General features: G+C 39.8%; 1 protein-coding gene across 1 annotated transcript in view; it reads left to right on the top strand.

The window, feature by feature from the left end:
- The window catches only part of GRID2 (glutamate ionotropic receptor delta type subunit 2), a 581701-nt gene that overhangs the window by 472697 nt on the left and 83860 nt on the right, over positions 1-25144 (top strand). Inside the window, exon 12 of the mRNA XM_061360976.1 lies at positions 7718-7913. Coding sequence (XP_061216960.1) covers positions 7718-7913 — 196 coding nt within the window. The remainder of the gene's footprint in view (positions 1-7717; positions 7914-25144) is intronic.

Below are 25144 nucleotides of genomic sequence, written 5' to 3'. Positions count from 1 at the left end.
AGTTATCCTAACTACAGTGGGAGTGTAAAACTTTAGTTTACAAAACTACCAAAATTGGACCTCAAACCAGCATATAAGAGGGAAGCTGTTTGTTTACCATGATGAGTTACTGCAAACTGGGAAACATGAATAAGCAATAAAGAAAAAAGCTGATGCCTTTTTTTTCCTTCTTCTCTTTTTTTAACAAATCAGATTGTACCTTGGGGAGTTTTGAAGGCCAGAATGGAAATGAGTTTATGTAGTTACAGCTTTACTGCTTTACTAGCAGATTCTCCTTATAGTTCTATCCAGCCAGGTTCAGAGAAGTCAGACAAATGAAAGAAATTTAAGTCAGTGGGTTTGCACACACGTAACAAGTAGTTAATAGGTTTTCATTTCCAATTTCTAGCTAGCATCAGATATTACAGTGTGTTGCTGAAGGCATAGTCCTTGTGATATCTTTTACAGAAGATAGGAGGATTCAAGCAGCCCACAGCACATTTCATTTCCATGAAACATTTTGGTAGTTACTGCATTTCGGCTTTTGGATGTGTAGCCAGAGCTCTTGCAGCTTGCTTTTCTTGACTGGTATGAATGTTGGGCCACTCATCCTAGTCAGTGTCTCAAGGTATCCAGAAGCCTATTTTGAGAAGAAAAGCATAATAAGCTTTTGTTAGACAGTGTGCTAGGGAGGACCATGTTTCCTTTCCCTGTTAGTGTCTCCTGGTAGATCTTTCTGTATAACTTCACTTAAAGTTGATGGCATTTCTTCTCTGCTTTACCGATTAATTTGGATCAAATTGCTACAATTTCTAATGAACTTAGAAGAATATTAATCTCCTTTTGCAGACAAATTGCTCCTATTCATAGCTTTGGGAGCTCAGCTTCTCATCTTCTGCCAACAGGCAGTGTCAGGAGTGGAGGCACTGAAGTCATTGAGTAGTTCCTAGATGCATCTTTTGTTCACACTTGCCCCACATTGCAGATGACATTTAAATCAAGACAGTCAGCATTTCAAATGCAAAAACATTGTGGCAGCAAAGCAAAGCATAACTTCTATGATCCTTAAATCTTTAGATCACTGTCTCAAATGCAACATGAATGAATAGTAATTAAGAGTGGCTTTTCTCGGTAAATGCCAGATAAATTTGGAGGTCTTGAGCTAGCTCCAGCACAACCTCAGCAGCAATCTGCCCTTCCAGGTAATTCCCTCAACTTTGTATACCGGGCATGACGTGCTGTGGTATGGAATGCCCCTTTGCTTAGTTTGGGTCAGTTGTCCTGTCTCTGCTTCCTCCTGTACACCTCCTCAATGGCAGAGCATGAGACTGACAAGTCCTTGATCAGGGTCAGCAACAACTAAAACATCAACATGTTACCAGCACTGTTCTCAGACTAAAGCCAAAACACAGCACTGTATACCAGCTACTGGGAAGCAAATTAACACCATCCCAGCTGAAACCAGGACACCATGATTCACTTGAAGTTAACATGAGTCCAGGGCTCTAAAATGCTCAGTAAAACTGACAAGTTTCCTGCAAAGATGGTTGCACAAGAATGCAGGAATTGCAGTATATATTTCCTTACACAGAAAATCAGAATGTTCTTAAAGCTTTCCTTTAATCTGATTCAACCAGATCTTCAAACTGGCTAGCAAGCAGTATTACTAGATTTTGACACAGCCATCACTGCCAACAGTCAAATCTCACGTAGTGTGCCCTGTTCCCTAAACCTGGCTGTGAATTAATCCTTCATGTCCTAGAAAAAAAAAAGGGGGGGGGGGGGGGGAAGCATTGGAAAGCTCTATCTGAATTAGTCATAAATAAATACTTCAGTGTAAGCCATGACATCAGTTATTTTCTCCTAAAATTTAGTGACTGTTTCATGCAGACAGTTTTGTGCAACAGCCAAGGCTAACAACACAGGTAGCCTAAATCATTCTGTAATCCAGATCTACAAAGATACTTTGGTGCCCAAGCCTCTGACCTCAGTGGTATTTAACCACCTAAAAAGGAATTTGGTTATTCCTTTATGGAGCTGACCTTCTGTTTTTCTACATTTTCTGTGTACTTTTTAAATGCTTTTGGCTGACATATAAGAAAAACATGTTACCACTTCTAAACCTAGGATTTGAATTACAGAAGAGGGTATGCTTTGGGGAAAGAAACATATGCAATTCCTAATTTTTATTTTTTTTGAAAGCAGAGATAATTTTTTAAATTACAAAATCATTAATTTGTACTAAGCTAGAAAATGAAAGTGACCTGACAACTGCTGCCTGAATAAGGTGTAGAATGCTAAACAAAATCAACAAAGGCTGAAAAATACATGTATCTATTACTAATTCATTCTCAATTGACTCAGTTCATCCTCAGAATAGCCCTTTATTGTAGTTAGTCTGTATAGGATAGCATTAGTATCATCTCAGTAACTGCAGTGAGAAAAAAACTGAACTAAGACCAGACATAACATTTTTGCCCACAGTGCTTCATGACTGATAATCAAAATTAAGGTGAACAGTTACCTGACTGCATGGTCGCTTCCTTAGAAGTAGAATTTGTCTATAGACAAATTCATTTACAGGTATTTTATTTTATGACAATTTTTTTCAACTATATCTTCTTTTTTTTATTTTTAAACAATTTTTGTCATTCATTACCTTATTGCTTCAAAATTAGAAATTCAAAGAGATAAATGCTTTAAAATGTGGGATTATAATTCTCTTACGTTAGATGTGTGCTTTGCTTTTCAGGTGTTTACACTGAGATCGGTAAAACTATCACAAAATTAAATTCCCATCCAGTGTGGATAGCAGTATCAGAAGTTGGGCATCAACAGATACCACATAGGAATTAGTCAGCCTGACAAATATTTTATCCTTATTTTGAGATCTTGTGTGGCAGCTGTGTAGTGAGACTGGGTGATCTAGTGAGGCTGGGGATTTATGTCTCCACTAAATGTATTTGTCTGAACAGAGAATGAGTTGTTTAATCCAGGAATAAAGGTACATCAACAATATGTAACCTACAAACCAAGCTGGAGGCAAAGTAGTTATAAAAATTCTTTCTGCTGGAAAGGAACCTCAATGGTTTAATAATTTTATTAGTTCTGTCAAGGTTTGTAATTTCTCTTTGTTTTGCTGTACCTTGGCTGCAGGGTTGTGAATGTCATACCAGTAGTCTGGAGAGTTGCAGGTTATAAAAAACCGTTTCTGAAAGAGGTCATATATATTATGATCCCATTCGACATGTTTGTGTGAGGGGATAAGTCACTAATGTGATAGGTTGTTTCCATTTTTGCAGCTTGCCTACTGAGCAGCATGCATACACGTACACCTCAAAGGCTCCAAAACTTCTTTGTTGCTCCTCAGCATAGGGTCAGGCAAAACCAAAACTTGGGTTTACTGCTGATAGTGTTTAGCACATCTGTAGAGTTTATACTTATACTTGGCTTGCTCTTGTCCTCTTTACATCATTTTCTGAGCATAGAGCCAGCACCTGCAATTGTGAAAAGATGCAGAGCAGGGCAACCAAGATAAAACGTATGTTTTAGGACAGCACACCAAACAGCAAAGAACTGCAGGCTAGATAATGCCAGGCTTGGCAGCTACAGCGTGCCTTCCTGAAGGCATTGACATAATTCTTCTCCTTGTTATTTCCTGGCTGATGATGCCTTTGTGTCTTGCTTGCTTCTCAGACTGCTTATAATACGCTTCCCATACCTGATTGTAACACACTTTTGGACTAACAGCTCACATCTTGTGTTGGTTTGCCTTTCTAAAAATAGCAAGATTGGAGGAACTGTTTTTGTTTTGTGTTCTTTCTAACTGTACTGTTTTGTGGCAGCAGATACATGTCATTTATATGCCAGTTAGCAACAGTATGTCACAAAAAATACATTGTTGCTTGTTATATTAGAAATTATATGGCTTGTAAAGTAATGACTGCAATTTCACTAGGTGTTGTCACTAGAAATTGGAGACTCAGTAAATACTTTTTGTAGACTTTTCTAACAGTTTGTATGACAAATAACACAGCAATTACAGGACATGACAGTATGCACCTTGTGACATACACCTTTGTTGCACTTTTAAGCACTGCCAGGACATACAGAAGTGAATTGGCAGCAGCAGCACAGAACTGATGAATATAGAATGTTGTATTTAGCTAGTGCATTTCATGAATGATGCTTTTGATAGATGATTTACTGTCAATGCAACAGTAATACACTTGCTTCTACACAACACTTTGACTAGTGGTGAAACAGAGAGAAATCCTCACAAGGCCCACCACTGTCTACCAGGGTGCCTTTCTATACAGCTGCACCCCAGCCTGGACTGTTGCAGGGGGGTATTTCTCCACAGGAGTACATGGCTTTGTATTTTGTCCTTGCTGAATTTTACACTACTCCTGTCAGCCCATTCCTCCAGCCTTTTTAGGTCCATCTGGATGATAGCTTATCCTGGAGCAATCAGCTGGTCTCCCAACTCATGTCATCTGCCAACTTGACAACAGGGTAAGGTCATGTCTTGGGTTAGACTTCTGTGGTACCTCTTATCAGCTTCCAGGTGAGCTACCATGTGAGCCTGATTATCCAACCAGGAATTTATCCATCTTGTTTCCTACCCAGCCAGACCTAATTACTTAATTTGGATACCTGAATGTTATGGGATACTGTATTGAAAGCCTTGCTAAAGTTAAGGTAAACTACAGCCATTTCTCTAGTCCTGTCCACAAACTAAGTCATTTTATTGTTGAAAGCAACCAGATCGGTCAGGCACAACTTACTTTTGGTAAATCAATGCTGACTGCTCCCAGTCAGCTGCTTCTCCTTCAGAGAGAGGACTTGAGAGGACTCACCCAATGCTGGCGCTCTTGAGAGGACTCACCCAGTGCTGTTGGATAGCCCACCTGAATTCCATGAATCATCTTTTTTACCTTTTTTTAATATAGTTTTGACATTTCTCCAGTGGTCAGGGATCTCCCCCACTCTCCTTCACCTTTCAAAAATTAAAGCAAGAAGTCTTGTAAGGACATTGGACAGCTCTCTCAGGACACTTCGATTCAGCCTGCCAGGTCCATGGACTTCTATGGCTCTAGTGCTCTCAACCAATCCCTGTCTTGTCTAGCTGGCATTTATTTGACCACCTACTGCTGTTTGTTCATTGCCTCCTTGAACCCTGCCTCTAGTCACAGAGACCTGGGAGACCCTGTTGGGGAAGAGCAAGGCAAAGAAGGCAATGAGCATCTCAACCATATCTGTGTCTGCTGTACCCCTCAACAGGTCCACACTTCGCTTGTTCAGGCTTTTAGTTCTGTGAAAGCTGGTCTTGTTACCCTTGAAGTCCCTCAAGAGCATCCACTCTGAGTATTTGCTTTCCTAATGCTATCAAGAGTTACTTACCAGGAAGCATTTCTAAATTCTACCATTATAGCCAGTCCATACTTCCACTTTCCGTACATTGTTTGGTAAGATGAAAGTCTTTTTTAAATTCTTGGGGTTTTCAGTAATTTCAAAGTCTAGTAGATTATTGAATTGCTTTCCCTGGAGAAACCTACCTGGTGGTCATATCTAATTTTCAGGACTGATCTTTAAAATGGTATCAATACTTATTTCAGTTTATTTACTAAATCTAAGTATAACTCCTTAGTAGTTTACTTCTAGTAACTCCCCTGATTACAACTACATCCTTTTAAAAATATTTACTGCTTCCTTTTCTCACACTGGCTGTAATGAGGTTTCGCAGTTTTGCTAACAGCTCAGTCATTTCATATTTGATCCTTCAGAACTCACAGGTGTTTATCTGGGCTTGATAATCTTATTTTTTTACTTTTCAGTTACAGATTAGCCATAATACTTACTCTCCTCATACCTTAGTCCCTTAAAGTCTCACATTTTTCTTCCTAAAAAAAAGGGCATGTCTCAGTCCTCTGCTAGAATACCAATATACTTGGTTTCAGGAAAAGTTTCATCTAGCAGCTCTACTTTGATGATCCCGTATGTGTAGATTCTTTGAAGATACTGCTTATGTTCTTGAAGAAGAATGCCGTATTGTTGGAGAAAGAGGAGAGCGCTGTGGGGGGTTTAATACCATTAGCTGTTTACTCTTCAAAATTTAATTTATCCCTTCCTTATATTTGCTATATGTTATCTGCTTAAACTTTAGCTCTTGTTCAGTGTTCTTCTAAGCCCACATATCTGAATTTTAAAGGATTTCTTTCTGACTCAACTAACCTCTAAACCCTTGCCATTGAGCTCTTGATTTCTTCTGTTCCTGTTTTCTGTTGTGTTCAGAGGCGTACATATCCTTTGAGATTCGATTACTGTTTTTTTCAGTGCCATCCCTGGAACATCTAAGAATTCCTCCTGCACCCGACCCCCATAGGGCCGTTTTCACTAGCCTCTATATTTACATATTTTAGGAACACAACTTGGAATTTGATGAGTTTTCTGCATTTGTGCTTGCACTTTCTGTGGCTGCATTGAGCTTTTACAATTTGCTATTGCTTACTTCAGCACAACATTCAGCCCCTTGATTTGTCCTTTGGTGTCATCCACTACATTTAAACAGTTTATAAAAAGTTAATTTTTGCCAGGAAAACTGTAATGGATTTTAGGCATAGATGTTTTCAAGTATTTTGTTTGTTTCAAGTTATTTTGAAACCTAAATGAATGTCATTAAAGAACCACAGGTACCGGATAGCAATTCTATAGGACAGGAAAATAAAGGCCAAGAGGTAAAAACACTTTAAAGGGTTCTAAAATGCATTTTTAAGTCCAAAGCAGGATTGACAAAAACATATGTGGGATGCTGTAGTAACTTCTAAACCAATTAAATTTTCTTACTTATAGGGAATCATAGACTCATAAAATCATAGAATAGTTAGGGTTGGAAAGGAACTTAAGAGCATCAAGTTCCAACCCCCCTGCCATGGGCAAGGACACCTCGCTCTAAACCATATCACCCAAGGCCTCGTCCAACCTGGCCTTGAACACTGCCAGGAATCGAGCATTCACAACCTCCCTGGGAAATGCGTAAGACAAGATAATATGTCAAGTAGAACAAATTTACTGGTCTAAATAACATGTACTGTGATGAAAAGGCAGTTCAGAAAACCAAAACATAAATCTTCTTGTTGCTGATAATAGTGTAGGATGTGACCCGTGTTGTGGGTGCACAGTTCAGTGCAGGAATACCACAAAAAAATCTGCTCTTCGTTGTGTAATCCAGTAGCACTTAGAAGTACTCAGAGCCAGGTGCTTTGTGCTAGATTTGGTGAGTTCTGGTGCTGATACTCCTGCTCCCCAGCAGCCAGATGTGTGGTGGTACTGCAGGCTCATAAAGGGTTATTCAGTTCCTCCTGAACTTGCTGTGTATGGCTGGAGGGACTGCGATGCTCCCTCCTCTCCTTTGCCCCTGCTCAAAGGAGCTTGGCATTTGACAAGGTCCTCTTACTCCTTCTGTTTTTCTCTTTCCATCCATTTTCACTTTTTCCACCCCTTTCTTCCACCTCATATTTCTCCTTGTGTCTTAAACCATACAATTTTTCAGCCTCACTTTTTCTTTTAAGAAAAAAAGAAAAAAAAATAAACAATAAAAAAAACCCAAACCACCAAACAAAAGAAACTGGCTTGACATCTGTCTTCCAATGTATTGCCCTTTGCTTGCCTGCAGATCCTGCCTCTTGAAAATGTGGCTTCAAGTCCCTTCTGTCTCTTTTCTTCACCCACAATTAAGGTCTCTCCAGGATCTCTCAAGGCAGACGGATATTCCTTACGGCACTGTGTTGGACTCTGCAGTCTATGAGCATGTCCGAGTGAAAGGGATGAATCCTTTTGAGAGGGACAGCATGTATTCCCAAATGTGGCGGATGATTAACAGAAGTAATGGTTCAGAGAACAATGTCTTGGAGTCGACTGCAGGTATCCAAAAGGTACTGGTATGATTTGGTTTTGTCTTCCCATTGGAGATGATCTGCTTTAACACCACATTTGCTTAGTTGTTGCTTTTAACTATAAGGGATGCATTTGCACCCAGATAGTGATCATGCCTGGTACCAATTTCTGCAAGCCGATCGCATCAACACAGAGGATTGTGACTTCTCAGTATGTAGTTGCTTTCAACAAGATTTTAAAATGTAAGTACCTGGATTGTTTGCTCTGAAAAGGATTTACAGGTATGAGAGATGAATGCATTTGTCAGAATGCAGAATGGGAATAGGATCGCTGGACTATAACCCCGAAAGCTATGTGGCAATGTACTGTACAAAGCTTAAAGCACTTTTAATACAAGACATTGATTAACTTTCTTTTGTAGACTCCTGGCACTGAAAAACTTAGCTTTCAGTTGTAGCACTGAGTCATGTATGTTTTGAGAGAGGCAGGCAAAAAAAAGATGGTCTGGCTTTAAAGAAGAGTCTCACGGCTACCCTCTGTATTTACCCTCATTGGGAGCCAGAGACAATTTGCATAGGCACATTTGTGAATGCAATAGTTCCCTCCCAGTGTTTTGGTTGACAGCTACAGCTTTTACAAGAACACTGGTCCATGAAAGTGTTTGGTATGAAAGTGAATATGGGTTTACAAGTGACTGTATATAAACTTCTTCCCTACTGTTCTATTTTCACAGAGTTTTAAACAAAATCTGAGTGATATCATATTTTATAGATCTTAAACTTCAAACTTTGAAGGCTGATTCGAGCAAATACCCATCAAGTCATGCATACACTTGTTCTAAGCTTGGCTTAGCAACTTCTGAAAATCCAGACAAACACTGCCTTTTGTCTCCACCAATATCCATTTGCCAGGAAAACCTATAATTTCTGGTGTTTTCACACTGGATACAAACATATGAGAGAAAAGAGTATCTTAAATAGAATGATGAAATCATTGGTAGTCTCTTCATAATAAAAGAACTACAAAATAACAAAGATCTTTTTGAGTCTTAAAAATCACTAACCCACCCTCTGTATAACTGAGATCATATTTCTCCTCTGAAGGACTAAACAGCATGAAAGAAGAGGCAAGAGAGGCCTTGGGGAACCATACTTTTGAAACCCCTTTAGATAAAGTCATAAGTTGAAATAACAAGGAAAAGAAAAGACAGTTTGAAGATTTATTGGCTAGAGGAAATTGCTTTTTTTGAGAAAATATATTTTAGCTCAGTTTGGAAGAGGCTGATAAAGCTGAGGTTTGCCTTTTGTATATATATATGTATAAAAAAAAAAAGGTGGCCTCTTTCTGGTTTGCCTTCCCAAGTTATACTCAGGGTTTCAAAATAAAAAACCAGAGCATGTCAAACACACCTATGTTGACTAATGGCTTTTAGCTGAAAATTCAACCACTGTAACATGGTGGCAGATAATTCCAGATTACAGTCTTTGACTTCTCACTCCTAGAAACATGGCAGTTGCTGTCCTAAAGCCTACAGTACCAGAAATATCTGAGTTATTTAATTTCTCATGCCTCTGCTTCCCAAGAATAAGCACTTGGAAATGATGGTGTTGAAAAGCCAAGCTGCAGCCTGTGAGCAAACCACCCACCCTTCAATTTTAAAATATCAGAGAGCTCAGGGCTGATTCTAATGAACATATATGTCTACCTATGCATGCAGTTTCCTCCTGTTCTCTCACCTTAAAGGAAGAAACGACAGAAGAGGATTATTTGTCACTTGCTGTTCAAACGGAAACTTTTGGGAGATCACATTTGGGCTGATAAGAAAGCTGGATGAAGAATGTGATATTAAAAGCTATTATTAGGCAAGAAAAAAATAATATTTAAAAAGGTATCTGATAAAAGGCAGAAGTTATAATCTCTGTGACGTGCTTTAGAAAAATGAACACATTTCAGAGGAAAGAATTCGTGGATCCCTTTAGCTTATTTATGTACTTTGTAATGTTCTTCAGGGTCTTGAATGAATTTAACTGGCCACATCAGAGCTATTAACTCAACCAGATTATGACACTGGACAAGCTGAGCCAACAGGTCTCCCTCTGTGCTTTGTTTCATTTCTACCATTAATCAGCACTAAAGCATGACTGAACAGCAGTTTATTCAAGTTCTCTGAGGCTGTTACCTTGGAGTTCCTAGAGTGCCAAGTGATGGCTGAGACTTAAGTGCTTCCAAATGGGTCTGTAGAAAGGGATTTCCACTAGGCTGTCTAATAACCGTGAAGGGACTGTGATAGGAGGGACTGCCATGGGAGAGAGATGTGCAGAAAGGATGGTATGGATGCAGTGGCCATGCTTTTCTTTAACAACAGTCCCTGCTGCACCTTCTCCAATGTTAAATGAGGTTTTCAAGTAAACATCACAGACGAGGCTTTGCCAAATGTCTTAAAAGTTCTTCAGTGTTGCCTTGATTTTATTCCACAAATTACAGTGGTACTCTTTTTATTTTAAGGAATGTAGTATTTTAACAGTGATGTATATATAAACAGGAGGAAGGGGAGTGGGATCATCTGCTGATTTACTCATTGCATCGTCCCGCTTGCTCAGCAGGACTGTGTGCTCTCTGTACCAGTGACTGCATGGGGAATAGCACCTGTGTGAGTGAAAATATAATATAGCCAAATGACAGTGATTGTGTAGTCCCATTTTGCATGAGGTAATCTACTGCTTTGACCTGATTTTCCTGGCAGGAGGGCAGGGCAGGCAAGAGAAATAAGATGGGAAGATCGTTTCATTGTAAGTTTTCAAGTTTTGATATATATTGGTTCTGTTCTTCTCATAGATCAACTGCATACATACATGTTTGTGCTCCTATTCTATCCATAGTGAACAGCTGTATACACCATCGGGTCTGGTGTAGCTGGGTAGATTTACCCTGAAGAGAGAACAGAGATACATTAAACAGGCAATGGCCTGAAAAGTGCAGGCACTTTAGATATTTTCTGCCACTTATTGTCTCTTAAATTTATCAAAAGGCAAAAAAGAGCAGCTGAAGATCTGAACTGAAGGTAGAGAGGCATTTAGTTGTTTTCCTCAAAAATCAAACCAGATGGGGAGAGTAGATGTATTCCTATATATGCTTGGGTTACTCTGAAGAATATTCACTTTTATCTTTCTTTTTTTTTTCTTTAGTATTCATGTTTCGTGGTTTTCAAATTGATTTTCCTTTTTTGCATAGGTTATGAAATATGCATCTCATTCTGTCAAAGGAATCTCTATTTTCATGGAAGTTATTTATTCAGAGAGGATTTACAGAGGCCTAAGTCATGCCTGCTTAAACATTCATTGAGGACTCCAAGAAAAATCATTTAGGCTTAAACATATCACATTACATACCTCTTTATGTCTTCTTGAAAAGCACATTACCCTGCTTAATCCTTTACAAGCACTACAGGCTTTCCCATCCTTGGAACTATTCCCATTTAAAATACAATGAAGCACTTCCATTGTGCCCCTGTCTGCTCTTTATTCCCTAGAGTATAATATTGCCTAATGCCCTATCCTACCCACCTTGTTCCTCTGAACATGATACCATAGCCTACAGCATCTGCATTTTTCTCAGCAGTACAAAGTGGAAAATTCCTTTCCCAGGCTGCATCATCAGAATCCGAATGCATTTGAAACCTCTGCCTAACTCTATCTGGAAAACATTTAGCTGGTAGGAAACTTCCAAATGACTGTCAGGTGAAATAATGCTTCTGGGTCATGTATTAAAAGAAACTCCTCTTAGGCTCTCATATTTCCTCTTCAGCTTGCACATGATATCAAAAGGAATTTGGTCTTGAGATTTTGTTTTTCTTATGATCCTACTTTCATTGCCAGTGGAAACATGCTAGCATCTGCCAAGCCTGTTTGTTTTCCCTAGACATGAGGAGGGCCATGATCAGGGGATGATCAGGGGGCTGGGGCACCTCCCATATGGTAACAGACTGAGAAAGTTGGGGCTGTTCAGCCGGGAGAAGAGACCTCATAGCAGCCTCCTAATATCTGAAGGTGGCCCACAACGATACTTGAGAAGGGACTCTTTGTCAAGGACTGTAGTGATAGGACAGGGGATAACAGGTTCAAATTTAAAGAGGGGAAGCTCAGGATAGATATATGGAAGAAGTTCTTTACTGTGAGGGTGGTGAGGCACTGGGATGGATTGTCCAAAGAAGTAGTAAATGCTTCATCCCTGCAGTGTTCAAGGCCAGGTTGGGCAGAGACTCGGGTGACATCATCTAGCATGAGGTGACCCTGCCCATGGCAGGAAGGCTGGAACCAGATGGTCTTAGCCCAAATCATATGATTCTATGACACTGAGGATGGCAGTTTTACCTTCCTGAGAATACTGTAATAATAATAAAACTGTTTAATCTACCTATGAATAGACCATAACAAAGCTTTGTTAAACTGATTTGTCTGAGGAAGAAAGGGGTAATAATGATTTACGGTTCTGTGCTAGAACAAGTTGTTAATAACTGGACATGGTTATTATTAATTTGTTTTCAGCAACAGCAACAGCATGAAGGTTGGCCAAAAGATGTGCCAAAAAATTAACTAATTGTTTACTCACAGATTTGCCATTAGAATCATGTTTTAGTGGCGAATATGCCGATCACACCACAAAAATATCTCATTAATATGTGCAAGTCCATACATCTTTGTTGTGGACATTTCTGCCTATGGAGTTGTCCAATAAAAAGACACTGAAACCAAGAGATAACTGAAACAGACTTCTTGGATATTGGACCTCTACTCATAGCAGTTTGACAGTGGCTAAGAAAGACGTAGGAAGCAAAAAAAAAAGACAAGAGCATATCAAAATTCTGTGGTTGTACTCCAGTCCCCCTTATATTTTAACTCACTACAAGGGGGTCAGCTATGCTGTGCAGCTGTTGGTTAGCAAACTAATTATCAACCCAGACACTAGTTCCCTGGTTCGTCTATGCCTCTGGAGGTGATCCTTCCTGGGCAGATGAGATGTTCCGTTGCTGCTTTACAAGTAATAAGGTTCAGCAGTATTCTTAAGACCTTGACATGTTCAGACCCACAGCTGAAAGTGCAATTTATCTATTTTGCAATTACTGTCTCCTCTACAGTCCATGACTTGGAGCTGACAGGTGCCTGAAGGTACAAAATGCACCTACTGTCCTCACTTTGTATTATCATGGGTGGTCTGGCTATTTATTTTTATTTTTTCCTGTAATCCCTTTTATCTTAGCTTCCAAATCTAGGGCTTGCAGCCGTGCAAAACTTTAGAGTCCTGACCAGAAAGCCATGCAAGTGTACTGTAAGGCATCTTTCAGGCATTATCAAAAGCTTAATAGTTGCCTGTTTAGGTTAGGGGGCCCGTGTGTGGATGTATAGTAACTGATATGTGACATTTTACAGAGCATGAGGAAGATTCCGTGCATAGCTTTAAAAATGAGATGTAAAACTATTTTCACGCTGCCTCATTTTCTTGGAATTCAAGGTAGGCTCAACGAAAGGCTTGCTCTCCCTCACGAACACTCCTAAGCATATACTAAAGTTTGATCCAACTTTGACTTTCTAGAGAGTTTTTACAGGTTTTATCTTGAGTAGAGCACCTGTAAAAGTTATTTTCTGCAGTTTGGCTTTATTCAAATGAAAATGTAAGTCAAAATTTGAGTCAGCCTATATATCGGGTATTGGATCTGCACAGACATGTGTTCACCCAACTACTAAGCAAGCCAGCTACTGCTGTATTCCTTTTGTCTCCAAAGTTTCCTAAAAATTTTATCTGAGTTCATCTTCTCCTGTTTCATCTTACATGCTCCCAAATGCACCTTCCCCCTTTTGCTCTCATTGAAATGCTGTCCAAGTTGCTCATGACTTCTGTTCAAACGTCAGTCTGCATATGCCTGCCAGTCACTTCAGCAGCCTCAGATGTCACTGACTGATGTCCTGCTGTGGTGCCGTGCCACTCTGCCTTCCACAACTGTCTTTGCTTGCTCGCTCTCTTATCTCTGTATTATTTTGTAGAATTTTCCAGAACTGTTCTCCAATTTTTGTGGGCTACATCCAAAACCATAGCCCTTTTTATCTGTATCTCATGTCTGAGTATTGTCAAGTCCAAACAAATTCAACTTATGGCTCCAAGGAGCCAACTTACAGTTGTGCTTCTCTTAGGCTAAAGTGAGCTCCTTTTATCTGAAATTAATTTTATGTGTTTTCCTTGTCTGACCACGAACTCAGTTCAACATACAACCTGTAGTAGCTGAATTGATCATCTTTTTCTTTCCTGTACTTTCTGTTGTTTAAGCTTATGTGTCTATTTCTATTCTTCACTATAAGAGTGGTGAGGCACTGGCACAGGTTGCCCAGAGACACTGTGGCTGCCCCATCCCTGGTAACATTCAAGGCCAGAGTGGATGGGGCTTTGAGCAACCTGGACTAGTGGAAGGTGTCCAATCCCATGGCAGGGAGTTGGAACTAGATGAGCTGCACTGGAAGGTCCTTTCCAACCCAAACCATACTATGATTCTATGATTTAAGGTTTGCATATTTATCTTCCATAACATGTCTATTATTTACCCGTACAACCTCCAGTCCGTCGCTTCAGTAGTTTCCTGTGTTATTTTCCAGGGCCTTATAAAGCACTCTTTTTACATTTAGTTCTATTGGAAATGCTCCTGAGAAAAAAAAAAAAAAGAAGAAAAAAGGAAAAGTTGCCTTTAGTTTCAAGGCTTTTCATGGTTGATTCTGACTCCCCCTGTAGCTTTCTCATCTCTGAATTAGAAATCATTTGTGTGAACTTCCAATGCAACTCCTTTTTCAAGCAAGCATCTTCATGCTTTCTCCAAGGACTTTTCTCTGAACTATGAAGTTTTCCCTCAATACAGTAGTCTTGTCTTTTCTTCAAACTCCTTAACACTCTCCTTTGTTATTACACTAACAAAAACCTTGACAACTAGGTCTCTGGGGTGCTATGTACACTACCCATCTACTATCAACTGAGCAGCACTGTCTTCTTCTTTCTTTATGTTTTCTTCCTCTTCATTTGGCTTACTTTATAGCTAGCAAACAAGAGGGGAGAGAGGAACTCACGCTGCAGTCATCTAAATATCATCATAGATGTGACATGAGTAAAAACTAAAGAACTACTATATCGAAGAATGAACTAATTGACACAGCCATTATCAGATGAGTATTTCTCAGAAAACAACCTCTCTGTGTCTGACCTTTCAGCCTTCATCCTCAAAGGAGAGCTACAGCCTAACTTCAAAAGATGAGCATGGGAGCTAAAGTTCATAAAAGTCTGATACAGTATAAAAAAGTAGGGAGGAAAAAAGAGATTCTATTGAGCGATCAGTCCTTATTGTCTCTCATTTTCTCCAGCTTCAGTGATGCCAACAACATATTTCTCTTGAATTGCCTCTTTGATTAATGTAATTGCATTAATTTCAGAGACCTTTTTCTAATCTTGAAGTTTTCTGCTTGTTTTCAGAAGTTTGTTTGCCTGAAAGCATGGTCATTTAGGGGCTCCCCCACAGATATATCCTTTCTGTTCAAAGGTAATTCTTTCTTAAAACCTTGGTTCGCTTAGATCCTTCAACTGTCATGGCTACAACTATACTCCCATCATGTGCAGCTTTAGGTGCCTAATTTAGGTGCTCATGTTTCTTTCCTACCTATGTAGACAGTTTTCTTCTCTAGAGCATGGTTGGGAGTGCCTAAGCTGGGAATTTGGTTTTTTTGGAAGTTTATTTTGTATAGTACCTACCGAAATAAGATCATATTGCATGACTAGAAATGGCAATAATAAAAAGAAATAACAAAATACACTAATTTTGCTTGAATCCTGTAGAATTGTATTCTGCAGAGAGCTATGTCCAGACTTTTCAGCTTGCAAAAGGACAGCTAACAGCCCTTTGAGGAGTAAGCATGGGATGGAGTAGTCCCCACTGGGGTCCCCACCCTTCATCATGATGGCCAAATGCAAAGCTAAGTACTTCATGCCTGTTGTTTTAACAAGGCAAAACAGTCCACAGAGGAAAATTGATTCCTTTGCTGGTGGAGATTTCACATGAGGTTTCTCTTGTGTAGAAGTGGACTAGTAAGGATGGTGTCATGCGAGAAAAAGCTCGCATGTATTTGTGCCCTCATGGTAGGAAACCAGATCTGCAGAAGTGTGAGGCTAGCTGCCACTGCAAGGCATGTGGTGTATTACCAAACATGTGGTCTAAAACAATCCTCATACACATGCAGAAAGTAGTATTAACTTTGTGTTAGTTATCCCTCTGTCTCTACCTGTAGAAATAACAAATAGGAGTTTCCCTTTTTCTTTTATTGTTTGTTTTTTTCTTTTTTTCTGGAGAATTTTGGATATTTCTGATAAGTGGAGAAGGGAGGACTGCAAAACCATGCTCTGATAGCAAGTGTAGCTGGACAACAGCATGAAGAATGACTGCTTGTGGCTACATATATGAAGAGTTTGTATCTGGCAATGCTTAGTTTATCCCTCTTATATCTCCTTGTGCTTTTTTCTGGTAGTGTGCAGCTTTGGGAATTGCTGCCAGAGTAGTATGTATCCCCGCTTGTTTCTGTGCCCATATCACATCTGAATACCGTAATCCCGAGCTTTATATATGAGCAACTTTAAATTTCTGAATACTAAGCAGCATGAGTGTTGCTTTCATTTGCACTGGCAAGTGATGAATTGTAGAAATTCCAAGCTCCCTCCTAAAGCTGGGATTTTAGGGGATGATAAATTTTGGAATAATCCTCAAAGGATTTTTTTTTTGCTAGCATTATTTGTTGCTGAAGTTTTCTCAGCTGGCCACACTCAATGTTTGAGAGGAAGTTGTTAGAAAGAGTAACATAAACAGGAAAGGATGCTGAACCCACCCCTACAAACAAGTAGCTTAATTTTTGCATATTTTGATCTAACAGAGCAATGCTGTTGTCATATTCCATTTAAAAACCAAACAAACAAACCAAACAAACAAACAAACCAAAAAAAAAAGGCTCCTGCTTGTTTAGTGTGTGACAAGTGCATTTATTATGCATTAGCTCAGGAGAGGTGTGAAAGAGAAACAGCTCTCATGGGTGCTGATACAAACCATCTCATGAGTAAAATACAGGCTTTAGTAAAGAGTGCAAAACAGGAGATGTCTTTATGCATGTACTCACAGCAAAATTAAAGTTCTGCTGCATATTACTCTCTCAAAACCAGAATTAGATTATGTTCTCTGTTCTGTTTACCAGCTGCAGAGGACAGGAAGGGTTTGGGACAGGAAGATTCTTTGGGGCAGAGAGGTACTGAGGAGGCAGTTTTGTTGCATGTCAGTTGTCATCTGAGCAGTACTGCTAGAGTGACAGTGGTTCTGATGCAGCGTCTCTACAGTGAAAGCATGTTGGATTATATAGTGAAAAAGAAATACAGGGAAATCTCTGCTAGATAATAAACTTTTTCCAGCCCATAAATCTACTTCTAAAGCAGTTGCTAAAATTGTATGTACTGCCTTCATAGGCTCTTCTGTCCATGGCATTACCTCAGACAAAAGAGTTTGACCAGCAGCTTTAAAAGACTAAAACCTGGAGAGGAATAACCCAGCTGTGCTGTGACACTAGCAGAGCAGTGAACCTCCCCTTGTACATCAGCAGCTTGTGGAGGGGTACACCTTTGTTTGGATTTTTGAGTAGCGTGTACGTTACTTCAGGTTTTGTCACGGCAGAGTGACTTTGAGCTCAGCACTCACTGCTTTGCTCTGTTAAAGCCTCGTGTCTTCAGAAATGGGATGTGCTGCTTATATGTCATTCCGTTTTGGCAGGTGGTCATTTATTTTGATTTAGCAGGAATTGGAATGATGTAACAAGTTCTGTTACATTTTTGGCATCTGAGATCGCTCTATATTAAGCAAGGGAGATGCCTGATGGAAGTTACAGACTCCTACAAGTATGCTTTCTGAGTCTGGTCAGAAAATGTGGGCCATTTCTGTGCAACCTATGAGGAAGAAGATTGCAATGAGTAAAACATCCTTCTGGAATTATTTTTTGTTACTTCTTTGGGTCACTTCTTAGCAGCAAATTTCCTATGGAGGGAGAAGGTGAGTTTTGAATTAGTGCAGTTTAACAACCAAACAATTCCTTTTGTGCCCAAACCTAGTTCCATATCTGTTTTCAAGACTATCGATGGAAAAGGTCTGTCAAAAATTGGTGCCTCAGGGAGAAATAGGAATTTGGGTTATATCCCCTCCTTTGTCAATTCTTTCTGTCCTCCCCATTTTTTTCACTTACTCATGCAAAGGCAGTAGTAAACCCACAGCTCCCTCATCAAACACCCTCTGTGGCTCATGTCACTTTCCACAACAGAGACGTGTGTCCATGCTTTGATTCCTCATTTTGGTTTCTCATTACCCTAAGAAAAACTCCGTAGAGTTCCTGACAGAGAAGAGTTGTTTGGCATTTAGACCATTCTGGTTTGGCTACAGGGACACAAAAGGTATTAGGCAGCTGTTATTCTGGTCCTGTGAGCTCTTATTTCTCCATTTTATCTCCATTAACTTACTGTTTGTCCTACAGAGGTTCTGTAACATTTCCAGATTCATGAAGATGCTGGGGACTACACAGGCTCCTACCCAGATCCAGCAACCTTGGTACATTCTTTTCCTTCTGAATTCTCATTTCACTTCGTTCTCTCACCCTTACTTTTTCATTTTTCTGCTTTTGACACTATGTCCCTTCTGTTTGGATACCAGCTACTGCAACTGTTCCCCAGCAATCTGAGCATTTCTTCTTTCCAGCCTTTGCCTCTCTGTGCAGTCACACATCCCCTTTGCTATCTCCATCAGCTTACATTGTTTCTCTGTGCAATGAATTCTGTGAATTTCAATTTGCAATCAGATGAAGCTTTCCAAAACTCTACCTCTTTGAAGCCCAGTTGCAGACTTACAGTGTGGTGGGCTGCACCGGGGACGTATCACAAATAAGGGGAAATGCAGACTGTTTAGTGATAGAAGGTAGATAGATAGATAGATAGATAGATAGATAGATAGATAGATAGATAGATGGAAACAGGAGAGCATACTCTTGCTTCAGGCACAGAACTTGGTAATGCATTCACTTTCTTGCTTTAATGTTTCCAGCTAGTATTTTTGTGTATTAACATATTTTAATAATACCCAAATACACGGTGATGCATTAAGAAATGCAAATTATGGGATTAACTGTAAAGTTGTTTAAAGGATATATGCAACAGAAATGAGATATGAATAGATGTACTGGGGAGTGTACTTGGGGAGTGTCACGAGGATGGAGCCAGGCTCTTCTCAGTGGCAAACAATGATAGGACAAGGGGCAATGGGTACAAACTGGAACACAAGAGGTTCCACTTAAACTTGAGAAGAAACTTCTCAGTGAGGGTGACAGAACACTGGAACAGGCTGCCCAGGGAGGTTGTGGAGTCTTCTTCTCTGGAGACATTCAAAACCCGCCTGGACACGTTTCTGTGTAACGTTATCTAGGTGTTCCTGCTCCGGCAGGGGGATTGGACTAGATGATCTTTTGAGGTACCTTCCAATCTCTAGCATACTGTGATACTGGACTATAAGGCTGCAAGTCTAAAATGGTAGAGAGGTATAAGAAGTAACAGAGAGATCTCATTTTGCATTTTTTTTAAGCTGCTGTGCCAATCATTCCTAAAAGTTTGTCAGATGAATGTAATTTCTGGTAAATAACTTGTTACTAAACAACAAAAAAGTCTATTCTAGAGACAAGCAAATGCAGTGAATAGATCTGTAGCACTGTCAGACATTTGATAGTCCCTCATTAAATCATTAAGAACTTTTAAATTCTAATACTCATACAGATGCAGATAATAGGAGAGCAAAAGAGGATAGCTCAAGGGGAACCTGCAGTTGCTCTGGTAGCAAATTTTTAGACTATCATCCTTAAATAATCAGTGCATTAACAAGCACATTGGTAGGCAGTGAAATGCTAGTGAAGGAATAAGGATGCTCTGGGAAAATTAAGCTGTAAACTAAAAAGCACTGGCAGAATACTTAGGAGAATCAACCTACGTCTCTGACATTTAGAAGTATAAAGTATCTAAGTACCAGAAGTTCTAACTAAAACAAATGATTGCCCTTACGGTCATCCTAGACTCAAAATAGGAAGGAGGGAAAAAATCCAGTGTGGTCTAAGATATCATCTAGAGATATAAAGCATGGAAAAGACTAGTTTTCAAATACAAAAGAGGAACCCAAAATTTTACCTATGCATCCTGGCTGCTTTTTGACATTGTCCTCAGTCATCTGATTATACCTAGTTGGAAATATTCTAGTAAAACTGTGTTTTATTGGAATATATTAATTTCTTGGACCCCAAGTGTTTTGAGGAAAAGAAGATGTTTATGTTGTGTTTAAGGAGGGAGAAAGGAGGAAGAGAACTAGTTTGAAGCACCAGATTTTGGTGGTTCAAACTGGATAATTCTTACACAAAAATAACTGGTGTCCTACTCAGCAGAGCGCCAGAACATATGATTTAACTTTTGTGAGCTTAAACCAGGTTCATGCCAACAAAGTCCTGAGGTTGGGATGTAGGGGATTATTTCTTTAAAGGACAATTATCGGAAGCAGAAAGTCTCCAGATGGATGCTGTCAGGCTGCACTAAGGTCTGGTGTCAGGACATGATCTTTACCTCTTGAGGATGCTTTGCTTTCTAGCTTTATCCACTTGCCTCCTTCAGAGCAGTGTGAAATGAAAATGTGCAGCTTTAACTCCCACTGAATATTTCAGGGAGGGTTCAAATCCCATTCAGCAGTTTCCCACAGCTTTCTTCCCAATATCTGTGCAGGGCTCTGAAATCTAGGAGAGGAGTGCTTTGAACTAAAATGGGACTCTGCATGCAAGTCACAGCTGTGAATACAGGCTGTGGATGGCTCCTGGGGTGGACCAGAGAGTAGCCTGGGAAGACATTATATGGGCTCTGCCTTTTGACATTGTCTCTCTGACCTCTTTTGTGGGAGTTCAGGAGAGCTTTTCTAAACATTACCTGCACAATTTGTTCAGCTCCTGCAGGTTTTCCATGGTTATACTCAGCAACACGGCAGCCCCAGCTGAGTAGAGGGTCAGATGGATGTAGAAAAGTAGTTTTCTCTCTCCTGTTACTCAGACCTGCAAGACTGGGATATGTCAGTGGTGTGCTTCCATAGGCAGTGACAAGTGAAAATGATAAGAAAACTTCTTGTTTTCTGGCATTAGCATGGCACCTTTCATAAGCAACAAAATCCTTAGAGAGCTAAATAAAGTAATGTGTGTTTTCTAAACAGTATATTATGGTGCCTCATGCTATTGTCCTTTTCTGACCTGATTCAAGCAACTGAGATGTTTTCTGAGTGCTATTCTTGGAAAGAAATTTAGATGGAGTGAACTTTCCAGTCATCAGCTTAAAAAATTAGAAGTAAGAGGAGGACAATGAGGAAGGTATGCCAGGTAGGTAAGCTGGCTTTCTTAGAGAGTGTCAACTGAAAATAAAGCTAAATTCTTGTGTTAAATAAGCAGAATATTTCCTTAGGCTGAAGAGTAAAGATAATTGTGTTTTTTTCCACCATTTTATTCTCTTTAGTTAAATTGCCAGCAAGTAGTTTTTGTCTCTGTATTTGATTTAGGTGGCAGAGTTGTCCAGTGTGAAAATGTGACTACACTAAATCAGTTTCTTTTCAATAGCCCAGATATAGAAGGCGAGGATTAGAGTGCCATGTGGAATATTTTAAGAAACACTTTAACCAGGCTGTAACCACATTTCATTCTTCTATCAGTTTGCATAAAATACTCAATCTAGATAGAACACACAACTCCCTCACTGAGATTGCAATGGCAGGAGAGGGCTATTTACCATTCCTGGCCCTAAAGCTTTCCCACTGCATGGGGGTTGATTAGTGTTTATGGCTGTTTGCAGAATGGCTGGTTAATCAAATGAACCAGACCCTATTCGCTGCTGAATATAACAGAGGGAGGGATGTAAATACCAGATACTGTGTCAAGATGGGTGGAAAAGACAATGCATCTGTAATGAAAAAAACAGTCGATAAACAGCTGTATTATACAAGTCTATAAGTACCAAGGGGTTTTGGTCGCAACATCAGTCAAAGAGTGGAAGCTTTGGTTGTTTTATCACTCTGACCTCAGGACAGGATTTCGCTGTAATACTGTCGTGGTGTAACCCCAGCTGGCAACTAAGCCCCACACAGCTGCTCACTCATTTCACCCTGGTATGATGGGGGAAAGAATCAGAAAGGTAAAAGTGAGAAAAAGAGAGTTCAGTAGGTAAAGCAAAAACCTTGCACACAAGCAAAGCAGAGAAAGGGATTCGTTCACCACTTTCCATGGGCGGGCAGGCAGGTGTTCAGCCATCTCCAGGAAAGCAGGGATCCATTGTGCGTAATTGTTACTTGGGAAGACAAATGCCATCACTCCAAATGTCCCCCCACTTTCTCCTTTTCCCCCCACTTTATATGCTGAGCATGCCATTATACAGTCAGTTGGTGTCAACTGTCCCAGTTGTGTCCCCTCCCAACTCCTTATGCACCCCCAGCCTACTCACTGGTGGGGTGTGGTGAGAAGCGGCAAAGGCCTTGACTCTGTGTAAGCACTGCTCAGCAACATCCCTGTGTTATCAACACTGTTCCCAGCAAAAATCCAGAACATGGCCCCATGCCAGGTACTGTGAAGAAAATTAACTCTACCCCAGCCAAACCCAACATAAATACCTTTCTAGCAAAAGCTCTCAACCTGTGAGTAAACAAGACATGGCACCTTCCTATTAGAGAGTCTTGTCCCTAACTGGGATAAAAATTCCCAGGAAACCTCAAAATTTCTCATCAATCTTCCACAAAGCAGTGGCTGCAGTTCCTGAATATTCTTTTGAATAAGAGATGGATGGCCAGGACACCTTCTTGTGATTGATCCAAGGTACTGAAACAGTTTGAATTTGTGACCTCTGGGAGACATTAAAAATATAATGTGTGTCCTGCAGCACGGAGAAATGGCACCAGCTACCTTCTTATATTGCAGGTGGTCAGAAGATGACACATCCAAATTTGAAAGCATCTACCTTTTGTTTCATGTGTGGCAGGAGTTTTGAGCATGGCTGTGTCATACTGTGACACAGATATGCACTGGGGAATCTGCTGGTCTGGGCCTCTCAACAGGCAGTGGTTCCCTGTCACTTCATTCATGGGTCTTCACTGAGTGTTGGTGTGAGAGTGGACACCTGCTTCTACATCCTTTATAGAGTAAAGGCACACAGCTACTGCTTGATCAAAAGCAGAATTTGGCATAGAAAAAATTAGGATCTTCAGAATCAAATTTTGGCCTCAAGTGCTAAAATTTTCCTCAAGGCTTGCTTTTAAACACAAGTTGCTATGTGAATCTCTCTTGAAGTCCCAAATGTTGCAGTTCACAGCATAGTGTGGAGACTACACACAATAATTTAGGTGCAGATCAGGCAGGTGTAAACAGCAAAGGCAGGAATAATCTATCACAAAAGGAAAATGTGGGCATTGGTTAATGAATGTTTACAAAATGCTTTCAGTCCTTCAGATGATGCTGTTAATAAATTGAACATCTTATGCTATAGTTGTGCTGAAAGCTAAGTGAGGGAGATGGTTTTCTTTAAATGGTAAAGTGTTCTTGGTTAGCTTGGTCATTAAATCACTTTGGATTCAACAAAGTGAGCAGCAGATGGAACACAACAAAGGGAGCAGAACGACAGAAAATGAAATGTGGTATGAGATCATGGAAGAGAATCAAAGTACACAAACCTCAAAGTAAATCATAAGAGCTCATACCAAAATTCTATCTAAAATAATGACATACAAAATACATTTTGGAATTACAGGTGTGGAAAATACTCAGGGTATTGTTTTTTCTTTCCATAGCTGACAGTAATTTAGACCTTGATTTAGACAATTGTGCTTCTGAATATATCCTCTAGCACCGTGGTGTTGAAAGTCTCTCCACATTAGCAGACATAATAGCAGCTTTGCAAAATTAAAGTGAAGTTTACTGAAGTGAAAACATCAACCAAGCATGTAACTCAGTATCATGTAAATGCTTGGTGTATGATGGATCTTACTACCCTTCTTGCCATGCCCCTCCACCCCTGAACTAACATCCCACTTATCAAAATCTTGCATCGCCCAATTCAGCCTCTCATCAACTGGCGTTTCCACCCGTTTCTCCACCTTCCTAGAACATTCTAGCAATGGTTTGCCCTGTCTTTCTACAACACCCTTTCTCATATCTTCAGAGTTGGTTGCCCCCTACATTCAACATGAGAAATCATTAGCTCAAATTTGCCATCCTTTGAAAACAGTCAGTGGTAGACTTTGGCTCTGTATTTGCATCCACCAATTTGGAAGCTGACTTGAGTGTTCCAGATCTCATGAACCAAGTGACATGGAGGGGAAATCTTGTAAGGGCAAGAATTATTTTACATAACACTACATAACGTCCAGATCCATTCCTAGCTGAACAAAGACAAATTGCACCCACATAACAGAGAAACTTGCAGGTTTGTTTGAATTGCTTTCTACTAGTGGTCCTAGGCCTGGTGGAGTTTCTTCAGTCCCCACAGAGTTTTACATGGTACGCCTTTTGACATCTACTGTGCCAAATTCTATTGTATCCTTTCATGACTTACACTGCACATATTCTGTATGTGTTTTAGTTATTACTGCTCTATAAAATCTGTAAGCTGTGACATGTTTCCAAACCCCCATGACAAGTCACATTATGTGACAGTGGTTTTGATTTAATCTTTATCATATTATACTCAATTTGTATATTTATTTAATTTTTATTATACTCTTGCCATATTTAATGCCCATACAGGCATTTTAGCTCTCAGTTTATTCAGCTCGCCCATTGCTAGACCTAGGTTCTGCTCTGAGCATGTGCCCTGAGTAGGTAAAGGGTAAGTCTGCTGAACTATTAGCTGCCAAAAGCAGATGCCTGTACTGGGTCTCAGGTTCTCACTGAACTTGCATTATTGGGCTCTAAATAACTTGAAATACAACAAAAAGAATAAACACAGCTAAAAAGCAGTTAAAAGAGACAGGATAAAGTATCACTGTGGTTTTATCTTCTTCAGCTACAATAAAATACACTCTTCATAGATATGTCATACCTAAGATAAAGGAGAATATATTTTCTTGGCATTGTATTTACTCAACTCTCATATACATCTTATAAATTAAACACCATCTAAA

Source organism: Neopsephotus bourkii, unplaced genomic scaffold (assembly GCF_033783945.1).
Source record: "Neopsephotus bourkii isolate Nb327-2 ecotype Australia unplaced genomic scaffold, CSIRO-AGI_Nbou_v1 NB_1037, whole genome shotgun sequence".
NCBI lineage: Eukaryota > Metazoa > Chordata > Aves > Psittaciformes > Psittacidae > Neopsephotus > Neopsephotus bourkii.
The sequence above is the reverse complement of the archived record's forward strand: the minus strand, read 5'-3'. Positions and strand labels throughout refer to the sequence as shown.